Here is a 25,746-nt window from a genome sequence, read left to right on the forward strand (position 1 = left end):
TCATGAGGGACTCCTGAGAAAATTAAGTCATGGGGTAGGAGGCAATGTTCTGTTGTGGACTAGGAATTGGTTATCAGATACAAAACAGACGGTAGGGTTAGAGCCACAGGGATCTGTACTGGGACCAGTGCTGGAAATCGGAACAAGCAAGGTGATTTTAAATTTGCAGATTGCACAAAACTATTAAAAGTTGTTAAAACATGTGGACTGTGAAAAATTGCAGGAAGACTTTAGGAAATTGGAAGATTGAGCATTCAAATGACAGATGAAATTTAATGTAGACAAATGCAAAGTGATGCACACCCAAGACAATATGCAGAAATTTTCTGCTGAGTGTGCAGTGGCGGCAGCCAAAAAAGTGAACAGGATGCTAGGAATTATTAGGAAAGGGATGGTAAATAAGACCAAGAATACTGTACAAATTGGATTGTTGACATTGTTCTTCAAATACAGACAATGAGGTAGCTATGTTCTATATCAACAAGCAAGGAGGCATGGGTTTCTGTTACCTGTGTCAAGAAGCACAAAGGATATAGCACCTAGCAATTTCTGTGGAAACATTTCGTATATCTTTGACCTATGAGGAGACCGAGACCAGTTGGCTGACAGACTGAGTCATCAGCTGAACCCTCATGAGTGATTATTAGAGAATGAAGTAGCCCTTTATCTCTTCAGCAAGTGGAGAAAGATGGTCATTGATCTTTTTGCAACAGAACAGGAAGTGCAAATAAATCTGCTCTCTCAACCCACATCTTAGCTGGCTGATTCCAGATGCATTTGCAGTCTTCTAGAACTGCTATATGCACACTCGCCATCCAAAATAATACAGAATGAGTTTCAAGACTTAGCCTGTCTAATATCAATAGTACCTTATAGACCAAGAGAATTCTGGTTCCCTTGCTTGCAACAATTAGTTTGAAAATGCTTGTTAATGCTCTCATAGAAACCGAGCCTCATATCCCAGCGAGACTGGACCGATTCAACCTAATCTCCAGAATCTAACCCTATTGGCATAAATATTGAAAGCGAAATAATTCGAACCATACCTTTATCAGCAGAAGTATAAAACCTTTTGGCTTCAAAAAAAGAATCCCTGAGAAGATCTTACAGCTTATGGCTTTAAATGGAGAAGGTTTGACTTACGGTGCACATTACAGAAGTTAAAACACCTTTTAAGTACCCTATAACCATCATTCAATACCTTCTCATATTGAGGGTTAAGCACATCCTTAGTAAGGGTTCAAGAATGTTATATCACTATACTATGATCTCGTTGACAATCAGTTTCTAATCCCCTCTGGTAGTAAAGTTTTATGAAGGGTCTATTGAATTTGAGACCACAAGTCAAAAAATGTCCAACAGTATGGAATCTGAACTAGGTGCTTTCTAGGCTCAAGAGCCCACTTTTGAACTTTGCAATCCATTTCATCCAGATTTCTCTCATGGAAGGTCCTCTTTTTGGCAGCAATCACATCGGTATGCAGAGTGCATGACCTGTAAATGTTAGTTCACTATCAGCTATATACTGAAGTCTACAAGAATCATGTGTATGAGGATTCACCCAAAGTTACTTCCCAAAATAGTTTGACTTTCATATTAATTAACTGATAGTTTTATCCATTTATTTGCCACCTCTTGCAAGTGTGAGTACAGAAACTCCACATATTGGTTTGTTGTAGAGAGATTCAAGCATATTTTGCAAAGAAATAAGTCAGTGTACAAATCATTGTAGGCTTTTTTTTTTTTCATTTCAGAAAGAATCAGATTTGCAGTTAATAAAAGGACCTTGACATCCTGGATAGTGTACTATGGGGCTCATTTTCAAAGCACTTAGACTTAAAAAGTTCTGTAGGTTACTATGGAACCTTTAAAACAAATAGGAGGAAGTATTTTTTCACTCAAAGAATAGTTAAGCTCTGGAACTCACTGCTGGAGGATGTGGTAACAGTATTTAGCATATCTAGGTTTAAAAAAGGTTTGGACAAGTTCCTGGAGGAAAGTCCATAGTCTGTTACTGAGATGGACATGGGGGAAGCCACTACTTGTTTCTGGATTGGTAGCATGGAATGTTGCTGCTAATTGGGTTTCTTCCAGATACTTGTGACCTGGATTGGCCACTGTTGGAAGCAGGATACTGGGCTTGATGGACCATTGGTCTGATCCAGTATGGCTATTCTTATGTTCTTAAGGTCACTGCTTCTCAACTAAGAGCCACAACTTCAATGATCGCTCACCTGTATCTCTGTTCAATAAATCTGAACATATGATGCTTCAACAATCTTCCACCAGAGTATCCATGAGGGTTACTTTATGGTGCAATGAGATAAATGATTCTCCACACGCTGTCCATTGAGGAAGCATTGGTATACCTGTAATGGGGACTCTTCACGAACAGCAGGATCCTATAGCCACACAGTTCTTCCTACTCCCCCCCCCCCCCCCCCCAACACCAACACCACCTAATGCAAAGCTAGATAGACTGAGGAGAACTGCCACAGAAGGGAGCGTGAGAATTCCTAAGCAAATGCAAAACTTTTCTAGTGAATTTTCTGAGCTTTGAGATGCTAAACCTGACTTTGCTACATCTTGACAGTGTTACCACATATGTGCTAAAGAATCATGCTGTCCATGGAAAATACCCATTAACGGTATGCAGCCATGCTTTCTCTCCACTCACCTTTTGCTCTGTATAATTCTCTTATTCATTACCTCTTTGCTTCTCTCTCTTACACACCATCCTTTCCTTTCTTCTTTCTCTCCACTTCTGCTCTATTCCTCCCTTCTCTCAGCTATTGTTCCCCTTCATCTCTCGCGCTCTGCTTGCGTTTTTTTTAACCATTTCTTCCTTTTTCTTTCTCCCTTTTCTATATTGCCCCTTGTCATCTTCCCCCTTATATCCCCTCTTCTCTCATCTTCCCCCTCCCTAGCACGGGCATTCTTATTTTCCTTACCCTCATGCTCTCCCTCTCTCCCCTCCCCAACCACACTGTTTCCTCCTTCACTTTCAGTGTCATTGTTACTTCTATATGAAGTAACATAAAAGCATGCATATGGACACTCAGAAGCTTTTACCATATGAACACCAAGTCCAAGAAATCAAACTTCACCAATCCTACTTATGAAATGTCAGCACTACAAATATTTTAAAACACCATTATGCCTCCAATTTGACAGAGAGCAAGATGGACTGAAGAAAATACAAGAAATGACATACTTCATTCTCTAAAAATTGAAAATAAATATTTTGTACCTTTTCATCATTTTATTTTTCCAGTTGGGTTTGTCCTGGCAATACAGTACACTACTTTTGCTCATTTCTTTTTCCAGGTCAGTTTCATTTTGTGGGATTGGGGGGGGGGGGGGGGGTCATTCTCTGCCTTTTTTTCCTTCCTTACATCTACTCCTTACCACCTCCTCCAGTCCTCAGTTTCCCTCTACTTCTTATATTTATCTCTTTAGTCCTCCCATTTCTACTTTCATATCATTCCTTTGCCAGCCTCCTATTTTCCTGTTTTTTTTTTCAGCCACTTTCCAGTCACCCATTTCCATCCTCTATTTATCCTCTCTCTAGACTCATCATTTCTCGGTCTCCAGTTCTTTTCTTATGTTTTGCCCCATGTTAAAGTTCCCATTCCCCTTTCATTTCAACCTTCCCTCACTTCTTTAAAGACCTGTACTCTTCCTTTGTCTCACACCGTTTTCATAGCCATCTTCTTCTCTCCCCCTTTCCAGGATCCACTGCCCATGCCTCTCCCCCATTCATTCCCTGTACTCTTTTCTCCCAGCATCTACCCACATTTCCCCTTCTCCAGTATTCATTTACCTTGCTTATTCTATTCCTCTTCTCCATGTCCACCTTGTGCTGCATATGCCCTTGCTTCTAACCCCCCCACCCAGTTACAGTCCTTCCCTTCTCACTGCCTCTCATCAACCCTCAGCTTTCACATCTGCCAGTTAGCTCCCTTTTCTCAACCCCAATCCCTATGTCAGCCCCAACATCAGACCCTTCTTTTAACATGATTCCCCCTTCTACCCTACCATGTACCAGTGTAAGCCATCTCCTTTCCTCCCCTCAGTCCATCATTGCCACGCTGCCTCCCTATTCCCTCGTCTGTGTGTCCCATAAAGGAAATCAGGGACGCAAACAAACTGGGCAACACAATAATAATGGGGGATTTCAATTACCCGCATATAGACTGGGGTAATGTAACATCTGTACACGCAAGGGACATAAGATTTCTTGATGAAATCAAGGACAGCTTCATGGAACAGCTAGTTCAGGAGCCGACAAGAGAAGGAAAAATACTAGACTTAGTCCTTAGTGGTGCTCATGATCTAGTGCAGGGGGTAACGATACGAGGGCCGCTTGATAACAGTGATCATAATATGATCGGTTTTGATATTGGCATTGAAGGAAGTGAAACTAGGAAATCAAGTACGCTAGCGTTTAACTATAGAAAGGGTGATTACGACAAAATGAGAAAAATGGTGAAAAAAAGACTGAAAGGAGCAGCTCGCAGAGTAAAAAACTTGCATCAGGCGTGGATGCTGTTTAAAAACACCATCCTGGAGGTTCAGGACAAATATATTCCACGTATTAGAAAAAAGGGAAAAAAGACTAAACGTCAGCCGGCGTGGCTAAACAGTAAGATAAAGGAAATCATTAGAGCCAAAAAACAATCCTTCAGAAAGTGGAGAAGAGAACCAACTGAAAGTAACAGGATAGATCATAAGGAATGCCAAGCCAAATGCAAAGCGGAGATAAGGAGGGCAAAAAAGGACTTTGAGAAGAAATTAGCGTTGGAAGCAAAAATACATAGTAAAAACTTTTTTAGATACATTAAAAGCAGGAAACCGGCCAAAGAGTCGGTTGGGCCGCTGGACGAAAATGGTGTTAAAGGGGCGATCAAGGAGGACAAAGCCGTAGCGGAGAAATTAAATGAATTCTTTGCTTCGGTCTTCACCGAGGAGGATTTGGGGGGGACACCGGTGCCGGAAAGAATATTTGAAGCGGGGGAGTCGGAGAAACTAAACAAATTCTCTGTAACCTTGGAGGATGTAATGGGTCAGTTCAGCAAGCTGAAGAGTAGTAAATCACCGGACCTGATGGTATTCATCCCAGAGTATTAATAGAACTAAAAAATGAACTTGCGGAGCTACTGTTAGAAATATGCAATCTGTCCCTAAAATCGAGTGTAATACCGGAAGACTGGAGGGTAGCCAATGTTACTCCGATTTTTAAGAAAGGTTCCAGAGGAGATCCGGGAAATTATAGACCGGTGAGTCTGACGTCGGTGCCGGGCAAGATGGTGGAGGCTATTATTAAGAATAAAATTGCAGAGCATATACAAAAACATGGACTGATGAGACAAAGTCAGCACGGATTTAGTGAAGGGAAGTCTTGCCTCACCAATCTAATGCATTTTTTTGAGGGGGTAAGCAAACATGTGGACAATGGGGAGCCGGTTGATATTGTATATCTGGATTTTCAGAAGGCGTTTGACAAAGTGCCGCACGAAAGACTCCTGAAGAAATTGCAGAGTCATGGAATCGGAGGTAGGGTATTATTATGGATTAAGAACTGGTTGAAAGATAGGAAGCAGAGAGTAGGATTGCGTGGCCAGTATTCTCAGTGGAGGAGGGTAGTTAGTGGGGTCCCGCAGGGGTCTGTGCTGGGTCCGTTGCTTTTTAATGTATTTATAAATGACCTAGAGATGGGAATAACTAGTGAGGTAATTAAATTCGCCGATGACACAAAATTATTCAGGGTCGTCAAGTCGCAGGAGGAATGTGAACGATTACAGGAGGACCTTGCGAGACTGGGAGAATGGGCGTGCAAGTGGCAGATGAAGTTCAATGTTGACAAGTGCAAAGTGATGCATGTGGGTAAGAGGAACCCGAATTATAGCTACGTCTTGCAAGGTTCCGCGTTAGGAGTTACGGATCAAGAAAGGGATCTGGGTGTCGTCGTCGATGATACGCTGAAACCTTCTGCTCAGTGTGCTGCTGCGGCTAGGAAAGCGAATAGAATGTTGGGTGTTATTAAGAAGGGTATGGAGTCCAGGTGTGCGGATGTTATAATGCCGTTGTATCGCTCCATGGTGCGACCGCACCTGGAGTATTGTGTTCAGTACTGGTCTCCGTATCTCAAAAAAGATATAGTAGAATTGGAAAAGGTACAGCGAAGGGCGACGAAAATGATAGTGGGGATGGGACGACTTTCCTATGAAGAGAGGCTGAGAAGGCTAGGGCTTTTCAGCTTGGAGAAGAGACGGCTGAGGGGAGATATGATAGAAGTGTATAAAATAATGAGTGGAATGGATCGGGTGGATGTGAAGCGACTGTTCACGCTATCCAAAAATACTAGGACTAGAGGGCATGAGTTGAAGCTACAGTGTGGTAAATTTAAAACGAATCGGAGAAAATTTTTCTTCACCCAACGTGTAATTAGACTCTGGAATTCATTGCCGGAGAACGTGGTACGGGCGGTTAGCTTGACGGAGTTTAAAAAGGGGTTAGATAGATTCCTAAAGGACAAGTCCATAGACCGCTATTAAATGGACTGGAAAAATTCCTCATTTTTAGGTATAACTTGTCTGGAATGTTTTTACGTTTGGGGAGCGTGCCAGGTGCCCTTGACCTGGATTGGCCACTGTCGGTGACAGGATGCTGGGCTAGATGGACCTTTGGTCTTTCCCAGTATGGCACTACTTATGTACTTATGTACTTATATCAGGGTCCAGTATTTTCCTGTCTTTCTCCTCCCCAGTCCAGCCCCTCCCCTCAAATAACCTTTATTGCTGTGGAAGGACTGTGGAACCTCACACTCAAGCATTCTGCCAGGTTCTGCCCCCTCTGATGCGTACGTCCTGCTGCTGTGAGAACAAGATTGGCAGAACTTGCAGAGCACTTGTTATTGAGGCTCCTACCCTTTCCCTTTCAGTTTTGCTGGCACTTGGCAGCTGTGAAAGGAATAAAGAGAGTTTCAGGGAAGGGGCTTGACCACAGGGAAGAATGGGCTGAAAGATGGGGGAAGCAAGAAAGGGGAGAGGCAAAATGGGGATTGGAACGGAGAGAGACAGGGAGATGCTGGACCACACAGCGGGGGAGGAGGGAGGCCCTCTTTTTTTTCCCACACGTCTGCAGTGGGGGTGTACAATGCTCTCCTCCTCCCCCCCACCAACCATGCCCATGATGAAGACATGTGGTGTTCCAATCATATTGTTACTTTTGTCATCCATGAGTAAATGGGGTTGTACCAGTTTCCGTTTCAATGGGCAGGAATATGTAGCGGCCACCTGTGAAAAGCAAACCAGCCAAACCTTAGCTGATGAGAAAATGACTTGTTGCTATGTACTTCCTTATGGCCTTTGAATATCAGTAAAAGAGAATAAATATAATTAGTCTGTTACTGACGAGAGCTGAATAACTATTTTAGGTCACCTTGTTCATTGTGACTGTGCACTGTCTGAGAGTTCATACTGCTATGCCTTGCTCTGCTGCAGTATAAGTCTAAGCCATATAGTCATTCGCTACTTTGACAGTCCTACATAATGACTGATGCTTTTAATTAAACTAATTCTTCAACAATTCACTTATAAGGTCCCAATCTTCAATGATATTTTCCAGGAGTAAAAACAAGGTAGGTTTCTTTTTATGATTCAGGGAAATGTACTATTCATAGCATCCTAGTAAAGCACAGATAAACTAATATGTTAATAAAAACATAAACTCTGCTGTTTGCCATGTTACTAAAATTAACACACTATATAGAATCTGAGTTATCTCTTATGCTTGTTTTACTGCAGTTTATGCACTTCATAACTTTTTCTTCTTTGTTTACTGTAGCATACTGACATCTGCTTTATGATGTTGTAGTGTTCACACAGTGCATGTCCTGACCTATCAAGTGTGTTGCTGATCTGATTTTGTTTTTTTTTAATGAAAAACATGGCTGTTTGTTCTGCTATTGTTTGCTCGTACTTTCTCTATCAGTGGTGGAGTCTACAGCACCCTCCAAAGTGTGTGTGTGGGGGGGGGGGGAGCAGGGTGCATTGTGCTCCGATTCTTCAAAACACACTTCTGCTACATAGTCAGTGGCTGACAACTTGCAGGCTTCATTCTAGGAAGGAATCTAAGATTTTAGCTTCTGCTAAATGCATTGAACCTAGAACCTTATTAACGTATCTCTTTTCAGGTTACCTCCCTTCAGGATGAGAAGAGTAGCTTACTGTCTGAAAATGAGATCCAGAATGACAGATTAGATCAGTTAGATCCTTTTGATGAGCCAAATGTCACGGTGACAAAAAAGTATGTTCATCTTCAGCTACAGCTGGAACAGACGCAAGAAGAAAACTACAGGTATGAACCGAGAAGTTTGCATTGAAAGGGCCATTCTGAGACTAGGCACCTGTGGTTAGACACCCCTTTGCACGCGTATATGCGCCAAAAGTAGCAATTAGCACCTAAGCTCTATTTGTTAAGGGAGCAGGTAAGTCCTATGGTGCACAAATGCACAGTGTGTGTACATATAGACAGAGTACAAGAGGGGCATGGGTAGAGCTCCAAGGTTCATGCATGAGTTGTAGAATACTGTAAGTTACACATGCCCTAACATCATTTATGCAACCAAATTTAGGCCAGCTCTATGGCTGGTGTAACTGTGCCTCTATAAATGGAAGGTGCACTGATACCGAGTTATTCTAGTATTCTATAATGGAACCTGCTGTTTATAGAATAGATGCAACATTGAGGTGCCTAACAGGAAGTTCCCACTTATAAAATTGTCACCTGAATAACCCGTTCTTGGTTATTAGGTCATATTTTTATTTGATTCTTCTGAAAATGTTAATAGAAATAACATAAGGGAATACCTGAAATTTGCATACGGTAAACATCAGCTGTGTTAAAACAACCCCTCCCATTCATGATCTTTTTAAACTGTAATCCTATCTTTCCATATTCTCTTCCTGCCCTGTAGAAGGGCTGAGAGTGTACTGTAATGATGAGATGTGAACGCTGGAAATACTGGTTCATTTCTTCTCTGGACTGTTCACTGTTTCACTTTGAGCATGTCAGCAAACTCCCCTGCATTCAAGCCCTTTGGATTTTATTGCACAATGCCATGTGTGGTGGTACACTATAAATAATGTTGTAAGTATCGCAGGCAAGGCCTCCTACATTTTGCTACCTTTTGCAATACGGTGATGACTCAGATTCACAGTTTAAGTGCCCTGTATACTGAAGCTTTGTTTTTTGGTATGGAATTGACCTCTTCAAAGAATTATACCAGTATGCATTTTAGTAGCAGTCTAAATTGAACCATAATTCCTGCTACACTGATTGCACAAAATATCTTATGAGAATGTGAGGACATTCACATACTACTTCTGTACTTGGTACAACTCAGTTTGTTGTGCTTTTGGGTAGACTGTAAGAAGACTACTGGGAAGTTTTTGTCCTGTTCAGACCACAAGTTAAAATGAATATCGCCAATGTAATAACTTAACAGATTGCCTTTGTTTTGGTTTGTTACTGAAAGGCTTGAAGCTGCAAAGGATGATTACCGTGCACACTGTGAAGAGCTTGAAAAGCAAGTCATCGAACTGCAGCATAGAAATGATGAGCTGACTGGTCTGGCTGAAGAAACAAGAGCTTTGCAAGATGAAATAGACATTCTAAGGTAGTGCCATATTGAGAAAGACAAAAGTATTCTAAAATTGCTTTAATTTTTATTGTGTATTACAGAATGATGCAGGGACAAAGCTTGTCCCTGTGAGCCTCGAACGGTTATGATTTTATGTTTAAATCATTTTTAACGTATAAAAAGAAAAAATATTCTATACAACTGTCATTTTATAAAGCGCAAACAATACAGAACAAAGATCAACAAAATCCATTTCTCCCCTCACAAATATCCTCTCCACTATGTGGAAAACTGAACAAGCCAACTTACTACAGAATGCTACATAGAAAATTCATGCTAACAGTATATCTTGGTCACGCACACACACGAGACAAATGCCAAATATATAATAGCTGACCAAAAATTATAAACATATATTAAATCAAAACCCCAAGAAGCCATACCAAAGAAATAAAGATGCATTTCCTCCTATACCATGCAAAATATAAAGATCACATATGTCAAGGATGGTGTTAGGGGAGTGCAACTAGGACAACTGCCCCTGTCCAGAGAAAGCCCTAAGCCTGCTGGAAGCTGAAGAAGGCATGGCATGGTAGTGGGCTTTGGGGTACCCTCCTAAAGTTCTGCGCTGGGCCCTAGCCACGTCTAACACCAGCTCTGGCAGGGAACACATTTCAAATCTGACATATTCTACTTGCTAAATAGAAAATTTAATTTTTTTCCTACCTTTTGTTGTCTGGTCCAGTGGCGAAGCCAGACAGCCAATTTTGGATGGGCCTGAGCCCAAAGTGGGAGGGCACAATATTTTCTCTGCCCTGCCCTACCGCAAAATATAAATACATTAGCTAATAAGGATCCTCAAACTCTGTCAGCTGAAGACTTTCTCTGAAGGTGGCCAGAACTCCCTTTTACCAAACTTGACAGGCAGTAGCAACATCCGTAAGCCACTGATGCCAGCAACCTATGTGTGCTTAGCTGTCGGTGACTCAAGCATGCTGTCACTGACTGCAGAGCTTGGTAGAAGGAAGTTATGGCCATCTTTGGAGGAAGTCCTCAGCTGAGGAGGCTTGGGATCTCTACCAGCTATACAGCAAGGGTCAGAACTGATGTTAGACATGTAGGGCCCCCTCCCTGATCCCCTCTCCTCCCTGCCTTCCCTCCAATTTCCCAACCTGCCATTACTGTCACACCAACAGACCCTCACCAAATACAGAACATGGGATCGCGTATCAGAAATAAAAATATTTAGACAAAAATTGAACTCGGAACCCCAAAAAAGTTAAACTTAGCATGTACTTCAACACTGGAGAAATAAAAACAGAAATGCATTTCCTTTCTCCTGAACACGATACAAACACATGTGCTATGTAGATTTCCCAAAGCCAACATATTCCATTTAAAACATTCAAAATACATTGTTTTCTACCTTTGTGGTCTGGACATTGTATTTTTCCATCATGTTGGTTGCAGCTTCTTTTCTGCTTTCCTGTCTGTCGTCTTCTAATTCTCTTTCAAGCGGCTGCTGTCCATTTGTCTTCTTTTACCTTCACTACACATGCTTCTGACATATTGACTTCTTATTTTTAGCTCTTTCCTCTCCTTTCTGCCTTGCTGTCAACTCAAATTTCACCCTCTCACTGTTCTTCTCCTTTTTAGTTTACAGCTACCTATCAGATTTTCATCTTTTTCTCTCACCTACTAGCTTTTCCATTTCCCCATCTCACTCCTTCCTCAGCCCTCCATTCCCTTTCATTACCATATTTCTATCCTCTGTAATCACTATCTTTTATTTATTTCCTTGCCACCCTCTTCCTCTCCTTCCTGGCCTCTCCCACATGGTTCCACCATCTTCCTTCCCTCCACCCTTGTAGCCCAGCATCTGCTCCCTCTTCTCCCCACCCCACTCTTGTAGCCTTACATCTCTCTTCCCTCCTGCCCTCTCCCCCATGTTCCAACATTTCTACCTCTCTCTTCCCTCACTCCCACTGTCCGGCATCTCTCCATCACCCTTCTGCTCCTGAATCCAACATCTCCTCCTTTCTTCCCTCTCCACCTCCTGTGTTTTTCTCTCCCTCTCATTCACCCCCAGGTCCAATATATCTCCCTCTCTCCCACGTTCTACCATTTCTCCCTCTCTTGTGCCATGGGTCCAACACTTCTCTTCCCCCACTCCCCCCATGCAACATTTTCTCTCTTCCTCCCTTCCACTGCTGTGCCATGTTCAACATTTCTGCCTCTCCCCCTCCCTTGTGCCCCATCCAACATCTCTCGCTTCCCCCTACAAATCTCTTCCTGCCCTCCACCATCATGTTCAATTTTTCACCATCTATCTTCTCCTCCTCACCACCCCCTGTCCAACATTTACCATCTCTCCCTCCCTACTACCCCCCTATGTCCAACATTTCTCCTTCTCTTGTCCCTCTCCCCTCCCCATGCAAGATTTTTAACTTTCTTACCCCTCTCTACCCTATGTCCCACAATTCTCTCTCTCTTGCCCCTCTCCACCTCATGCCCCCCCCCATTCAGCATCTGTCTTATGGAGACCTCCCCCCAACTCTCCCACTCTTCAATGGGGCACCACCCTTAAAAGGCTGAGCTCCAATCCTGCATCTCCCTCCCTCTGTCCCACTGCAGCGCTTCCCAGACGCTGCCTACCTATCACCACCACGATCCAGCATGTACCTCCCGTTTCAGCAGCAGCGGTAGCGATTCAGGTAGCGATTCATGCTGCTGCTGCTGCGTGCTAACCCGGAAGCGTCTCCTCTGCCGAACGCCCGCGTCCTGCCCCAGCAGAAACAGGAAGTTGTAATAATGGGGGCGGGACACTGCAGAGGAGACGCTTCCGGGTTAGAACGAAGCAGCAGCAGCATGAATTGCTACCGCTGGTCCGCGCTGCTGCTGAAACGGGAGGATCGTGGCGGTGGTAGGTAGGCAGCGTCTGGGAAGCGCTGCAGTGGGACAGAGGGAGGCAGATGCAGGATCGGGGGAGCTCAGCTTGCTCCCTCTGCTGCCGTTCCAACGAAGGTGCTCTGCTGGGTGGGCCTGAACCCAAACTGGGTGGGCCTAGGCCCACCCAGGCCCACCCGTGGCTACGCCCCTGGTCTGGTCATTTTATTTTTCAAATCACGTTGGTCCTAGGCTCTGGTTTCTGTTTCCCTCTGCCTTCTCAACTCACTTGCCACAGTCTCCTGCCCATTTGATATTATTTCTTTCGCCATTCTCTTCATCCATCTTCCATCTCTGTGTGCCTATCTTTCTCCATGTTCAGCATCTCTCTTATCTGTGTCCCCTATACTTCCCTGTCCAGCATCTTCTCTGTGTCCATCTCCCTTCATTCATCACTATTCTGTCTCTATTCCCTCCAGCATCACTCCTCTGTGTCCCTATGCCCCCCCTCACAAGTCCAGCATCTCCCTTCTGTGTTCCTATTCTCCCCCATGTCAAGCATCATCCCTCTGGAATTGTCTCCTTTGTAGTTTTTTACTTTATTTTTTGCTGTAGTATTAAACTGAGGAGACCATGTTCATGTGACAGGTGAGAAGGCACTTGCACATGCGCGTTGGAGCGTGTCTCATGCTTCACAAAGCTCTCGTTAGACTTGTAAATTCCAGACCATGCAATGCGGGCCAGCATCACCCACATGTGAGAATATAAAGCCTACTGTGCTCGGAGAACATTTGCTACAGGTAAGTATCTGCGCTTTCTGCAATATTGGCTATGCAGGTATGCTGAATATATGTATTAAGTTGCTCACTTGGTGCTACCTGTTTTAATCATATTACCTCTTGACCTTAAAATGGCCACCAATGTATGTTAGGGTGAAATTTTAAAATTGTACTTTTGATCCATAAGGCCCTGCAGAATGATGCTGAATACTATTTGATCTATAATCTGTGTCATTCCTTTCACTCAGAGGGCATGAAGTTATTGTTGATACCTGAGGTGAGGAAGGTACATTTTTCTGAGATAAGGAGCTGTTTGCTGTATCATTGATGGATAAATCTGCCTTTTAACTAAATATGTTACTATTACACTCTTACGCTTTTTTGTTAATACCATGATTTTTATCATCTTATTCTGGCGTTCTTTTATAGGATCAGGTGTGTGTACAGGTTAATATTGTTATCTGTGATGCAGTTGATTGTGCTTTTTAGTTGTTTTAATATGTTTAATTGTATTTTATTTATTTGTATGTTGATTTTATTTCTTAGATAATTTTGCCTTAGGTATATGTAAGTTGTAACTCTGCTTAGATGTTTTGATGGACAAGCACTTAAGCTATGACAGTGACCATTCTGGCTGAAAATTTACTACCTGGTGGATATTTGTAAAGGAGAGACTTAGTCTACTTTATGATGCATTTGCAGGCTTATTTTCGAAAGAGAACGGCGCCCATCTTCCGACACAAATCAGGAGATGGGCATCCTTCTCCCAGGGTCGCCCAAATCGGCATAATCGAAAGCCGATTTTGGACGTCCCCATCTGCTTTCCGTCGCGGGGACGACCAAAGTTCCCGGGGGCGTGTTGGAAGCATAGCGAAGGCGGGACTGGGTCATGCCTAACACATGGGCGTCTTCGACCTATAATGGAAAAAAGAAGGGCGTCCCTGACAAGCACTTGGGCGACTTGGTCCATTTTTTTGTTACGACCAAGGCTCAAAAAGGTGCCCGAACTGACCAGATGACCTCCCCTTACTCCCCCAGTGGTCACTAACCCCCTCCCACCCTTAAAAAAAACTTTAAAAATATTTTGTGCCAGCCTCTATGCCAGCCTCAAATGTCATACCTAGCTCCATGACAGCAGTATGCAGGTCCCTGAAGCAGTTTTAGTGGGTGCAGTGCACTTCAGGCAGGTGGACCCAGGCCCACCCCCCCCCCTTACCTGTTACACTTGTGGTGGTAAATGTGAGCCCTTCAAAACTCACCAGAAACCCACTGTACCCACATGTAGGTGCCCCCCTTCATCCCTTAGGGCTATGGTAGTTGTGTACAGTTGTGGGGAGTGGGTTTGGAGGGCTCAGCACACAAGGTAAGGGAGCTATGCACCTGGGAGCAATTTCTGAAGTCCACTGCAGTTCCCCCGTAGAGTACCCGGTTGGTGTCTTGGCATGTCAGGGGGACCAGTGCACTACGAATGCTGGCTCCTTCCACAACCAAATGGCTTGGATTTGGTCGTTTCTGAGATGGGCGTGCTCGGTTTCCATTATCACCGAAAATCGGGGATGACCATCTCTAAGGAATAACATGTATAGAATATTTGTACGTTTGGGAAGCTTGCCAGGTGCCCTTGGCCTGGATTGGCCGCTGTCGTGGACAGGATGCTGGACTCGAGGAACCCTTGGTCTTTTCCCAGTGTGGCATTACTTATATACTTATGTAAATGTCGCGATTTGGGCGTCCCCAACCATATTATCGAAATGAAAGATGGACGCCCATCTTGTTTTGATAATACCGGTTTCCTCGCCCCTTCGCTGGGACGTCCTACGAGGACATCCCAGGAATACGTGGGCACCCCTTTCGATTATGCCCCTCTTGGTCTCTCTTTTTGTAGAATATATGCAAAGTAGTAAAGCTACAAAAACTAAATCATCAACTGTTTTAATTCTTACTGGATGCTTTTAATACTGATTTTTTTTTCTGTATGTGTACATTATCCTGAGTGGACCACTTTGGTCCAAGAAAAGGATATTTAAAATGTTATGAAATAAATCAATTAAATTAGCTACCTCTGACCTTTATTCATATGCCGGCCAATATTTAGAACCGTTTAACCGGCCAGGACTGGCACCTGGTTGGTTAAATGATACTTAACTAGCTATCCGGCGATATTCAGCATGAGATGGCTGGCTATCTCCCACTGAATATAGCCAGTTATCACTTAGCCGATAGCCGGTTATATCGTGCAATATAACTAGTTATCTGCCAATATTCAGCGCATAGCCAGTTAAGTTTGGCAGCCAAATTAGGCTGCCGAAATAGCAGGCCTATCTTTATTCGGTTTCAACTTAACCAGCCAGCGCTGGATATCGACTGGGTCAGTTAAATTGAAACAGGCCAAAAAACACCCGGATATTCAGTGCCAGTCACCAGAAGTGGCCTGGCATTGAATAATCCAGGCTCAGTGCCAACCGCGGAAGGCATACGGCTACCTCTTGCAGTCTGAATATCGGCCCCATGGAATTTCATGGTAATGCAATTATGTCTGTGTATAATCGATATCCTCTTTACTTATTTTTAAGATGATAGCTTTGTATTGGTCAAACAATAGATTTTTTAAAGTTATTTTTCTTAATGCTCAAAAATATACAGGAAAACACAAGCAGCCAACATACTAAAGTCAAAGGATCACACAGATGAAACATAAAGAACAATATGAGCCTACAAAACGTGCACCCCAGCCTCTCCCAACCCTAGAATTTGCAAAACTGAACAGTGAGAGCTAACAGATATTGAGGCTTATTTTCAAAGCACTTAGCCTCCCAAAGTTCCATAGGTTTCTATGGAACTTTGGAAGGCTAAGTGCTTTGAAAATATGCCTCATTGTCATCTTCTCCCCCCCCCCCCCCCCCCCCCCCCCCCCCCACACACACACAGAACTAGCCCTTGGGAACAATAAAACTTCAAAAAAAATCCAGAGTCTCAGTGTTACAGAACAGCTATTTAAGAGGAATTTGGTATATGGCTTGATTGTCGTTTTTCTCCAGGAAGTAAAGGCATCGTATACTTTATGAAAAGCTAATAGTTGTCTAGCCATATGGCAGTCAACTTATACATAAGGTAAACAAGGTCCAATTTATCCAGAACGACAGCCAGTGAGGGCGCAATAGGACTCTTCCAAGCCAATACCAAGGCTAATTTACCTGCCATGAAGAATGTTTTGCCCTCTCAAGGGCTACGTCAGGGGCTATTAAAAACACCTAATAGTTAAAAGCTTTCCTCTGTGCAGCAGCAGCTCATGGTGAAAGAATTTGGACTGCTGCTTTGTTGCCTATGTTGGATCTTGCAGATCATCTGCCTGTTTCCTTGGACCTTAAATGTAAAAAAAAATAATCTTGATGTTTCCATCATACATGACAAATACTGCAAAATACATATTGAAACAGCAAGTAAGATCCTCTTGAATAACCATGTTGTAACACTGCTAAAATTTTGGATACTTGAAGGCATATTCCCTAAGTAAGACTGTTTTCTAAAAGATGTGTCTTGAGTCACTATCAGGTGTGCTTTGGTCGTGGTGGGAATACAAAGCAAAATTTCCTGCCAGTCTTAAATTACAGCCCAGTGCACACTTTTCAACAAGGTCTGGAAGCAGTAAAATCTGATAAAAAGTTTGAAAGACACCATGCTTACTTTCCTATCTATTCGATGGAGTTCTTTATGTGTGTTTTATCATACTATTTTAACATGTAAACTGTTTCTGTTTTGTAACCACAATTTGAAATGGTATAGTAAAATGAATAAACGATAAACGATTGTGTCCTTTTGATTTATTTGGATTGTAGGACTACTTCTGATAAGGCAGCCAAAATGGAAAGTACACTTGAAACGTACCGAAAGAAGCTAGAGGATTTGAGTGACCTCCGCAAGCAGGTAAAATCTCTGGAAGAGACAAACCTGATGTACATGCATAACACAGTCAGCTTGGAAGAAGAACTGAAGAAGGCAAATGCCGCCCGATCACAGTTGGAAACCTACAAGAGGCAGGTATGGCAATGTCTCTGCGAACTTTACATGATTTCCAGTGCTTTATCCAAAGAAGCTGTGAATCCATTTTATCTTCCAGTGCTTTAATGTTTTATTGAGTACCAACCTTGTTCCATCAATAAATGTGACCATAAGTTTGATCTTTGGTGGCATTTGCTCCTAGAAGGAGCATGAAAATAGCCAAGTATCCATGAACAAACATGCTGCTAGAGTTACTAATGTGTTAACATATGCGATTAGTAACTAGGTCTCATTTAATAAAATGGGACCTGGACTAAAATAACATGTTAAGTGTTGGCACATGTTAGTAACTTGCAAATGGATCCTCTGGAGGGTAGCTAGGCCTGGTTTTTCTAAACAATCATGTGGGATAAAAATATTAATAAATGAAATGAAATGATCTTGTCTACCTGGCCAATGGTTAGAGGTACTTTTGCCCATGGTTTTTTTTTTTTTTTTTTTTCATATGGTGACTTCAAGAATGGGATAAGCTTTCCTTTACCCAATTGGTTTTATAATCTGATCCTCAATCTTAAATGCTTTTATACGCTCCTGTTATGACATGGAGGTGGGAAGTATACTAGAAGCTAATAGAATATGGCATTGGCAAGAAGGTCCTAGTTAAGTCTTTTTACAGTTAAATACAGGGGAAAAAAATTTGTTTTTAAAAATGTATTTACTCCCACAGTAAAGTAAAGGAGTTTCTAGTGAGGACTAATACAACTCATTTCAAAAAAGACATAAAACCTAAAAGAAAATCACCCTTTCAAATCAATGGCCAATCTGTGTGTTATAGGTGCATGACCTTCATAGCAAACTTTCTGTGGAATCCAAAAGAGCCGATACTTTAGCATTTGAAATGAAGCGACTTGAAGAAAAGCAAGAAGCATTACTCAAGGAAAAAGAGGTAATAACAAAGAATTGAGGGATGGATTCAGTATATGGCACTGAAAACTGGGCACCGAAAAAAATTGGCGCTGAACGGTACTCTATAAAGGGTGTTCAAGGATGGGCACCCTTTATAGAATAGCACATAGCGCCGGGATCCACACAGCTTTGTGCGTGAGGATTTATAAGTACCTGTTTATAATGTGCGATTGTCCTCCGCCTTGAACTTGATGGTTAAGTGGATTATAAATGCCAGAATTAAATTAAATTTACACCAGTTGAAACCAGGCATAAATCCTGGTGCACAGGCCTGGTGCACAAGCTGGACGTGGATCCACACTATTCTATAACACTGTTCACATCTTAAGGGAATGCCCCCTGACCTGCCCATGTCTCTCCCATTGTTACACCCCCTTTGCATTGCAAAAGTAGCATCTCAGGAGTTATGTAGAATCCCGTGGGGTTAGTGTTTTCATTCTTTTAGATTTTCTAACTACTTTAGTCTACTGTCAGTTTTCCTTTCATACTGCTTAAATGTCTGTTCCATTATATAGTTTCCCACTATTCCAGAACCTGTGGGATAGTTGTGTTCTTAACCAGCAAGTGGAGATAGATATGTCTCAGCTCACTTTTCAGTTCTCTCTCTTGGCATCCAGTCCAGTTTCTCAGTATTTTGTATCTCCAGCTGGTGGATGGACACATTTTTCAGTCTCTGGTTTTGAGTGATTTGCTCCTAGTCCAGTTGGTCAGCTGGTCCCCAGTTGAGCTTTGCCGGATGGTTTGAGTCTGCAGAGTCATATCTGGAGGTCTTCAGATCCCTTTCCGTGGTCCCTCATGAATTTACTTCTTCCCCCCCCCCCCCAACAAGTAGTTCAGTATATCTCCATCTTCCTCTTCCTTCCTCTCCTCCCATTACCACAGGTCCAACATCGATCTCCCTTCTCTCTCCACCTCAAATCCAGCGGCTCTTTCTCTCAGATCCTCTAAAGTACAGTGAAGAACACGTTAAAAAACGTACTTACGTGAAAGTAAAAAAGTTATTGCCTAACATAATACTTTTTGAGTAAAAAGTAAAAGTACCACAACTACAATGAATGCAACCCTTAACATTTTTATCCCAACAATTTTACTATTCTACAATTCAATCCACATTGCTTTTAGTAAAACTAAATTTGAAAATGACTGTCACTCATGTGAGTGTGTTTGTGAGTCATTATTAAACCAGCTCAGCTAAAAAGGTGTTCAACAGCTGCAGTAGCAGAAAGTGGATTGTTCCATCTGATAAGAAGTTCCTTCAAATCGAGCCACGTTGCAATATTGCTAAAGTCTTCTGACTGTGTCTGTAGGTTTTGATCAATGGAATCTCTGAAACACCTGGCTTTCGTATAACAAATAATAGTTTATCTTTTTTATTTATTTATTTATTTATTTATAATTTTGTTATACATTTAACAAGGTAATCCTTGCTAGAAACACAGGCAAATGATTATACACCATAACATTCTCATCCAGTGTTTAACCAGTAAATAAAAAGGAAAAACTTCAAAAAATAAATCTTACAATGGGCAAGAAAATTATACATTTAAAAGAAAAATAGTTTAGCCTTCCTTAGACCTCAAAAATTGAGGGGGGAGTGGTAGAGTCAGAGAAGTTTCAAAAGAAATCAACATTTGTTATAAAGTAAAAGCTGCTATTACTCCAGGTTATAAATCATTTCAACTGTTTCACATCTAGGAATGATTTCAGTTGTTCCGGTGAAAAGAAAGTATATTTAGTCTGACCTAACTTAACCACACATTTTGCTGGATATGCCAAGAAAAAAGAACCACCAATATCAATTGTTCTCTGTTTCAAAATAAGAAAAGCTTTCCTTTTTTGTTGTGTTTGTTTAGTTACGTCTGGAAAAATCCAGACCTTAGAACCACAAAATTGAGCCTGTATAATTATACTACAGCAAGAGGCCCTCACTGGATGCTCAACAAGCCTTAGCATTACGAAAATACAATCTTAATATATTATTATAGTCTTGTTCAAAAACAAAAGAAATCAACAATGTGGCTCTATCAAGTATTGTTTCAGAAGATTGTTCCAGTTTATCATTATTATTGTTGTCACCTGCATTAGAAGTAGTTGTTCTTTAATTCATCACTTGCATCTTCATCTTTATATTTGTTACCATCATCATGCTGTCTAATTACAAAGAAGACTTTCACAAAGACATGATGTAATATAACATAACATATACAGTGGGGGAAATAAGTATTTGATCCCTTGCTGATTTTGTAAGTTTGCCCACTGACAAAGACATGAGCAGCCCATAATTGAAGGGTAGGTTATTGGTAACAGTGAGAGATAGCACATCACAAATTAAATCCGGAAAATCACATTGTGGAAAGTATATGAATTTATTTGCATTCTGCAGAGGGAAATAAGTATTTGATCCCCCACCAACCAGTAAGAGATCTGGCCCCTACAGACCAGGTAGATGCTCCAAATCAACTCGTTACCTGCATGACAGACAGCTGTCGGCAATGGTCACCTGTATGAAAGACACCTGTCCACAGACTCAGTGAATCAGTCAGACTCTAACCTCTACAAAATGGCCAAGAGCAAGGAGCTGTCTAAGGATGTCAGGGACAAGATCATACACCTGCACAAGGCTGGAATGGGCTACAAAACCATCAGTAAGACGCTGGGCGAGAAGGAGACAACTGTTGGTGCCATAGTAAGAAAATGGAAGAAGTACAAAATGACTGTCAATCGACAAAGATCTGGGGCTCCACGCAAAATCTCACCTCGTGGGGTATCCTTGATCATGAGGAAGGTTAGAAATCAGCCTACAACTACAAGGGGGGAACTTGTCAATGATCTCAAGGCAGCTGGGACCACTGTCACCACGAAAACCATTGGTAACACATTACGACATAACGGATTGCAATCCTGCAGTGCCCGCAAGGTCCCCCTGCTCCGGAAGGCACATGTGACGGCCCGTCTGAAGTTTGCCAGTGAACACCTGGATGATGCCGAGAGTGATTGGGAGAAGGTGCTGTGGTCAGATGAGACAAAAATTGAGCTCTTTGGCATGAACTCAACTCGCCGTGTTTGGAGGAAGAGAAATGCTGCCTATGACCCAAAGAACACCGTCCCCACTGTCAAGCATGGAGGTGGAAATGTTATGTTTTGGGGGTGTTTCTCTGCTAAGGGCACAGGACTACTTCACCGCATCAATGGGAGAATGGATGGGGCCATGTACCGTACAATTCTGAGTGACAACCTCCTTCCCTCCGCCAGGGCCTTAAAAATGGGTCGTGGCTGGGTCTTCCAGCACGACAATGACCCAAAACATACAGCCAAGGCAACAAAGGAGTGGCTCAGGAAGAAGCACATTAGGGTCATGGAGTGGCCTAGCCAGTCACCAGACCTTAATCCCATTGAAAACTTATGGAGGGAGCTGAAGCTGCGAGTTGCCAAGCGACAGCCCAGAACTCTTAATGATTTAGAGATGATCTGCAAAGAGGAGTGGACCAAAATTCCTCCTGACATGTGTGCAAACCTCATCATCAACTACAGAAGACGTCTGACCGCTGTGCTTGCCAACAAGGGTTTTGCCACCAAGTATTAGGTCTTGTTTGCCAGAGGGATTAAATACTTATTTCCCTCTGCAGAATGCAAATAAATTCATATAATTTCCACAATGTGATTTTCCGGATTTAATTTGTGATGTGCTATCTCTCACTGTTACCAATAACCTACCCTTCAATTATGGGCTGCTCATGTCTTTGTCAGTGGGCAAACTTACAAAATCAGCAAGGGATCAAATACTTATTTCCCCCACTGTATATAACAAAGTTGGAACAATTTTTTGTCTGATGGCAAACTTAATTTGAATATCTTCAAGAACTGATGCAAGAACGTCAGATATGTGAGAACCCCTCAAGCTTAAGGCCAGACAAACAAGACTTTGTCTCTAAATACTCTAGTAGACAGTCACCCCAATGTAAAATTTTCCATGGTAGAAAATTTTCTGTTAAGGTAGAAACATATGTCTGTTCACCAAGAATTGCTACTAATTTCAGCTTCATCTCCACTTCCAAGTGACCCAACTCATCAATGTTCAGTTTAGCTGGAGACTAGTAACCAGTTCAACAAATACAGCAACTCCACTGTTCTTATCGGCGATATTCACTGAACAGCAAAATTTAAGATGAGATGATACATTGTTTGCGTGATGAGGTTTGCAATAGCAAAATCCTGTCCCCGGTTTTGCTGTTTCGTAGGGTTTACTGAGGAATCATCATTTACATTTCACTTCTGCATTTACTTTTTACTTTTAACTGCAAGCATCAGATGTATCTGAGTAAAAGTAGTAAAAATTGGCAAAATCATTACTTCAGTACAAGTAAAAGTAACAGATGTTATTCTGTACTTCTTTACAAGTAAAAGTGAAAAAACATTTACTTAAGTACAGTAACTAGTTACATTTATTTATTTACTATACAACACCGGGGGCCACCTTATCTAAAATTGTTTTAGCTGACTCATTCCATTTGCACGCAATAAATTAGGATCAGAAACTTCATAATTCAAAGCAGATCTTATAATCTGCCAAAATGACTCCTCATCCAGCTTTTCTATGGCCTGTTTTATTTTAAAAGCAGATTTTACCTGTTTTAATAATTTTGGAAATTTCAGAAAAAAGTAAAAAATGACTGGACCAGGCAACTGGGGCCCATTTTAACATGATCAACTAAGATTTCCCTAAATTAGTGGAATAGAATACTAAATCTAAGGTGTTAACCTTAATATGAGTCAGACAGATGGGGACCTAAGCTAAGATTAACAGTATTTAAAAAATTAATAAATTGTCTCACCGTCTAATCAGCTAAATGTTCTAAATGGAGATTCAAATTACCAAGTATAATAGATTGAAAATAGAGGCATAATGTGATAAAAACCTCAATCAATTTTTTTGGGCTAAATGTCAGCTGCTCAATCAAATTTTGTTGGTCTAAATGTCAGCTTACAGGCAGCCTATAAAGTAAGTTAAGTTCTGAGATACCCTCACAAGAGCTATCTAGTAATCGACAGGGGAGAGAGCATATTGCATCTCAGCTGAAGATTTTGTATTGGTTGTCGTTTGTGTGACACATTGAGTTCAAGCTTTTGTTGGTGTTCAGGGCGCACCATGATGATGCTTCTTTGGCCTTGGTTCAAGGCCTGCAGGCATATTGTCCCAAGAGAGTAGAGTATTGGGGTCTTAGGATCAGGATTTGTTGGTTCTTCATTCCATCAAGTTCGTTTGGAAGAAATTCGGGCTTGTGTTTTTTATAGCTGGCCCTCACTTGTGGAGTGCTCTTCCTCCAGCGATTTGTCACATTTCTTCTTTAGCTTTATTTAAGAAGCAATTGAAAACTTTGTTTCTTAAAGCTTTTTCTTGAAGTGAAAGGGGAGTCATTAAGAGCCTTAAAACCTTGAAGACAACTGTTTAAAAAAGGGGAATTCAAATCAGAAACATAGGTCTGATGCCAGTCACAAAAGGGAATGCTGTAGATTTTCCAGCAGCAGGCACAATTGGGCAGTAGTGCAGATGAAAAATGCTGCAAGTATCGGAGGAGGTAATGGTTATTAGTTTCACTTAAGGAGCCAATGTCCTTTTTAATACTCTGTGGGTGATGTCATCAATGGTCACCAAGTCCTCCTCCTTCTGGTCGATGTGGATCTGCAATTTCATTTTCAAGTTCTTGTCAATACTGAGTGTATACCTTCTGGTCCAGGTGATTTACTGCTCTTTAACTTGTAAGTTTGGCTTATTACACCTTCCAGTTTAACTGAGATTGTTTCAGTTCCACTGTATTAACACCTTTAAATAACATTTCTGACATGGATAGCTCCCTTTCCTTCTCATTAATGTGCGAAACAAAGAATTAATTGAGGGGCCCTTTTACTAAGCAGCGGTACGCCCACCACGGGCTTACCGCACACCAGCTACCACTGGCCCAACATGAGCGCTGATGGTAGTTCCACCCCCAGCATGCACGACATTTCTGGTGCTAACAGAAATATTTTAAAAAATATTTCTGCAGGTGCTACGGCGCTACCCGGTTACTTTCAGGTTAGCATGGGAGTCCTTACCGCCACCTCAGTGGGTGGTGGTAAGTGCTCCCTCCCCACATAGCCACATGGAAATTTCTTTTTACAGCCTTTTTTACCTGCTGCGGTATAAAGGACCTCAGTGCGTAGCAAAAAGGGCCCCCGCTGCTTTCGCAGGGCCCTTTTAGCGCAGCTTAATAAGAGGGCCCCCTTAGTGTTTCTACTATTGACTTGACTGCCTCTAATTGCCCCTTTACTACTTGATTATCTATTGATTCAACTGATTTCCTTGTGGGCGTTTTGTTTCTAATATATTAAAAATGTTTACTATGACTTCAGTGGGTAAGATAGCCATGTATAACATTGACTGGAATATATGTATGCATAAACTTATATGCATTCAGACTCTTAAGCACCTAAATTAATTCAACCTGAGTGGAGGTATTCTTAGATGGTGGAGAGAGTTAGTACTTACATGCATCCTTTATATAAACTGACGTATGTATGTAAAATAAACTGGGAAATTTTGGTGCACTAAATAGCAAGTCTAGATGTGTGCATGTTCTTTCTTTGGGATAATTTTCAATGGGAAAGTTTGCACATATTTGTCCAAAGAAACTGATGTAACTTAAGAGAAATTTGGTGTAAATTAAAAGGAAATATTGGTATGAGAGCTAGTCTTCTTCCTTAAATATAGATATACAAATATATATATCAGGTAAAATACAGTTTTCAAAATTTGTTTACTATTTTTGGTTAATGCACTTGAACTAGCTTGCAGAAGTGTTGATACAAAATCTGATGTAATGCGATGCATATCTATATGTAAAACAGCCGATTACCTATTAGCTCTAAAACTGTATGTCTGTAAAATGTTTCACCTTGGAGAGCTGTAGTTTTGGCAATATTGCCTGAATGTACATACATACTTTAGCTTCTATGGTATCATATGCCTCATTTGTATTTTATTAACATTGGCCTTTGACTTCCTATATAATAATTCTCACCTCCAACGTTCTATCTTGCCTGGGACCGTGGCTTTCTCGGAGTTGGTCTGCTAGGCTCTGTAGATCCGACTGACGTCATTGGCCGCACTATGACGTAATCCCGGGTGAGAAAAAAAAAACACACAGCTGATCCAACCCCACAAACAGCAAAAGGCTCGAGAGAAGCAGCCAGTGGATAAAAAAAAAAAAAACCCTGAACGTGTCGCACCCCTTCCGGGGCCGTCACCACCGCTGATACCAACCAGCCTCCCAGGCCGCAGCACTACGGACGGGCAGTCCGGGTGCGAAGACAACAGTAGCAGCAGCGAGAGACAACAGTTGCAGCTCCCGCCGCTGCTGAAGGAGCTCCGGGATGAAAATATGGAGCGTGAGGAGCGGCGTCAGCAGTACCGCGGCAAAACCGGAAGTGGAG

At 42.0% G+C, this 25,746-nt stretch overlaps 1 protein-coding gene across 1 annotated transcript in view; it reads left to right on the forward strand.

Moving 5' to 3' along the window:
- HOOK1 (hook microtubule tethering protein 1) overlaps positions 1-25,746 on the forward strand; it is a 140,301-nt gene that overhangs the window by 69,449 nt on the left and 45,106 nt on the right. Inside the window, exons 9-12 of the mRNA XM_030206091.1 lie at positions 8,198-8,361; positions 9,542-9,682; positions 17,148-17,349; positions 18,146-18,256. Of these exons, the coding sequence (XP_030061951.1) occupies positions 8,198-8,361; positions 9,542-9,682; positions 17,148-17,349; positions 18,146-18,256 (618 nt within the window). The remainder of the gene's footprint in view (positions 1-8,197; positions 8,362-9,541; positions 9,683-17,147; positions 17,350-18,145; positions 18,257-25,746) is intronic.

Source organism: Microcaecilia unicolor, chromosome 6, assembly GCF_901765095.1.
Source record: "Microcaecilia unicolor chromosome 6, aMicUni1.1, whole genome shotgun sequence".
NCBI lineage: Eukaryota > Metazoa > Chordata > Amphibia > Gymnophiona > Siphonopidae > Microcaecilia > Microcaecilia unicolor.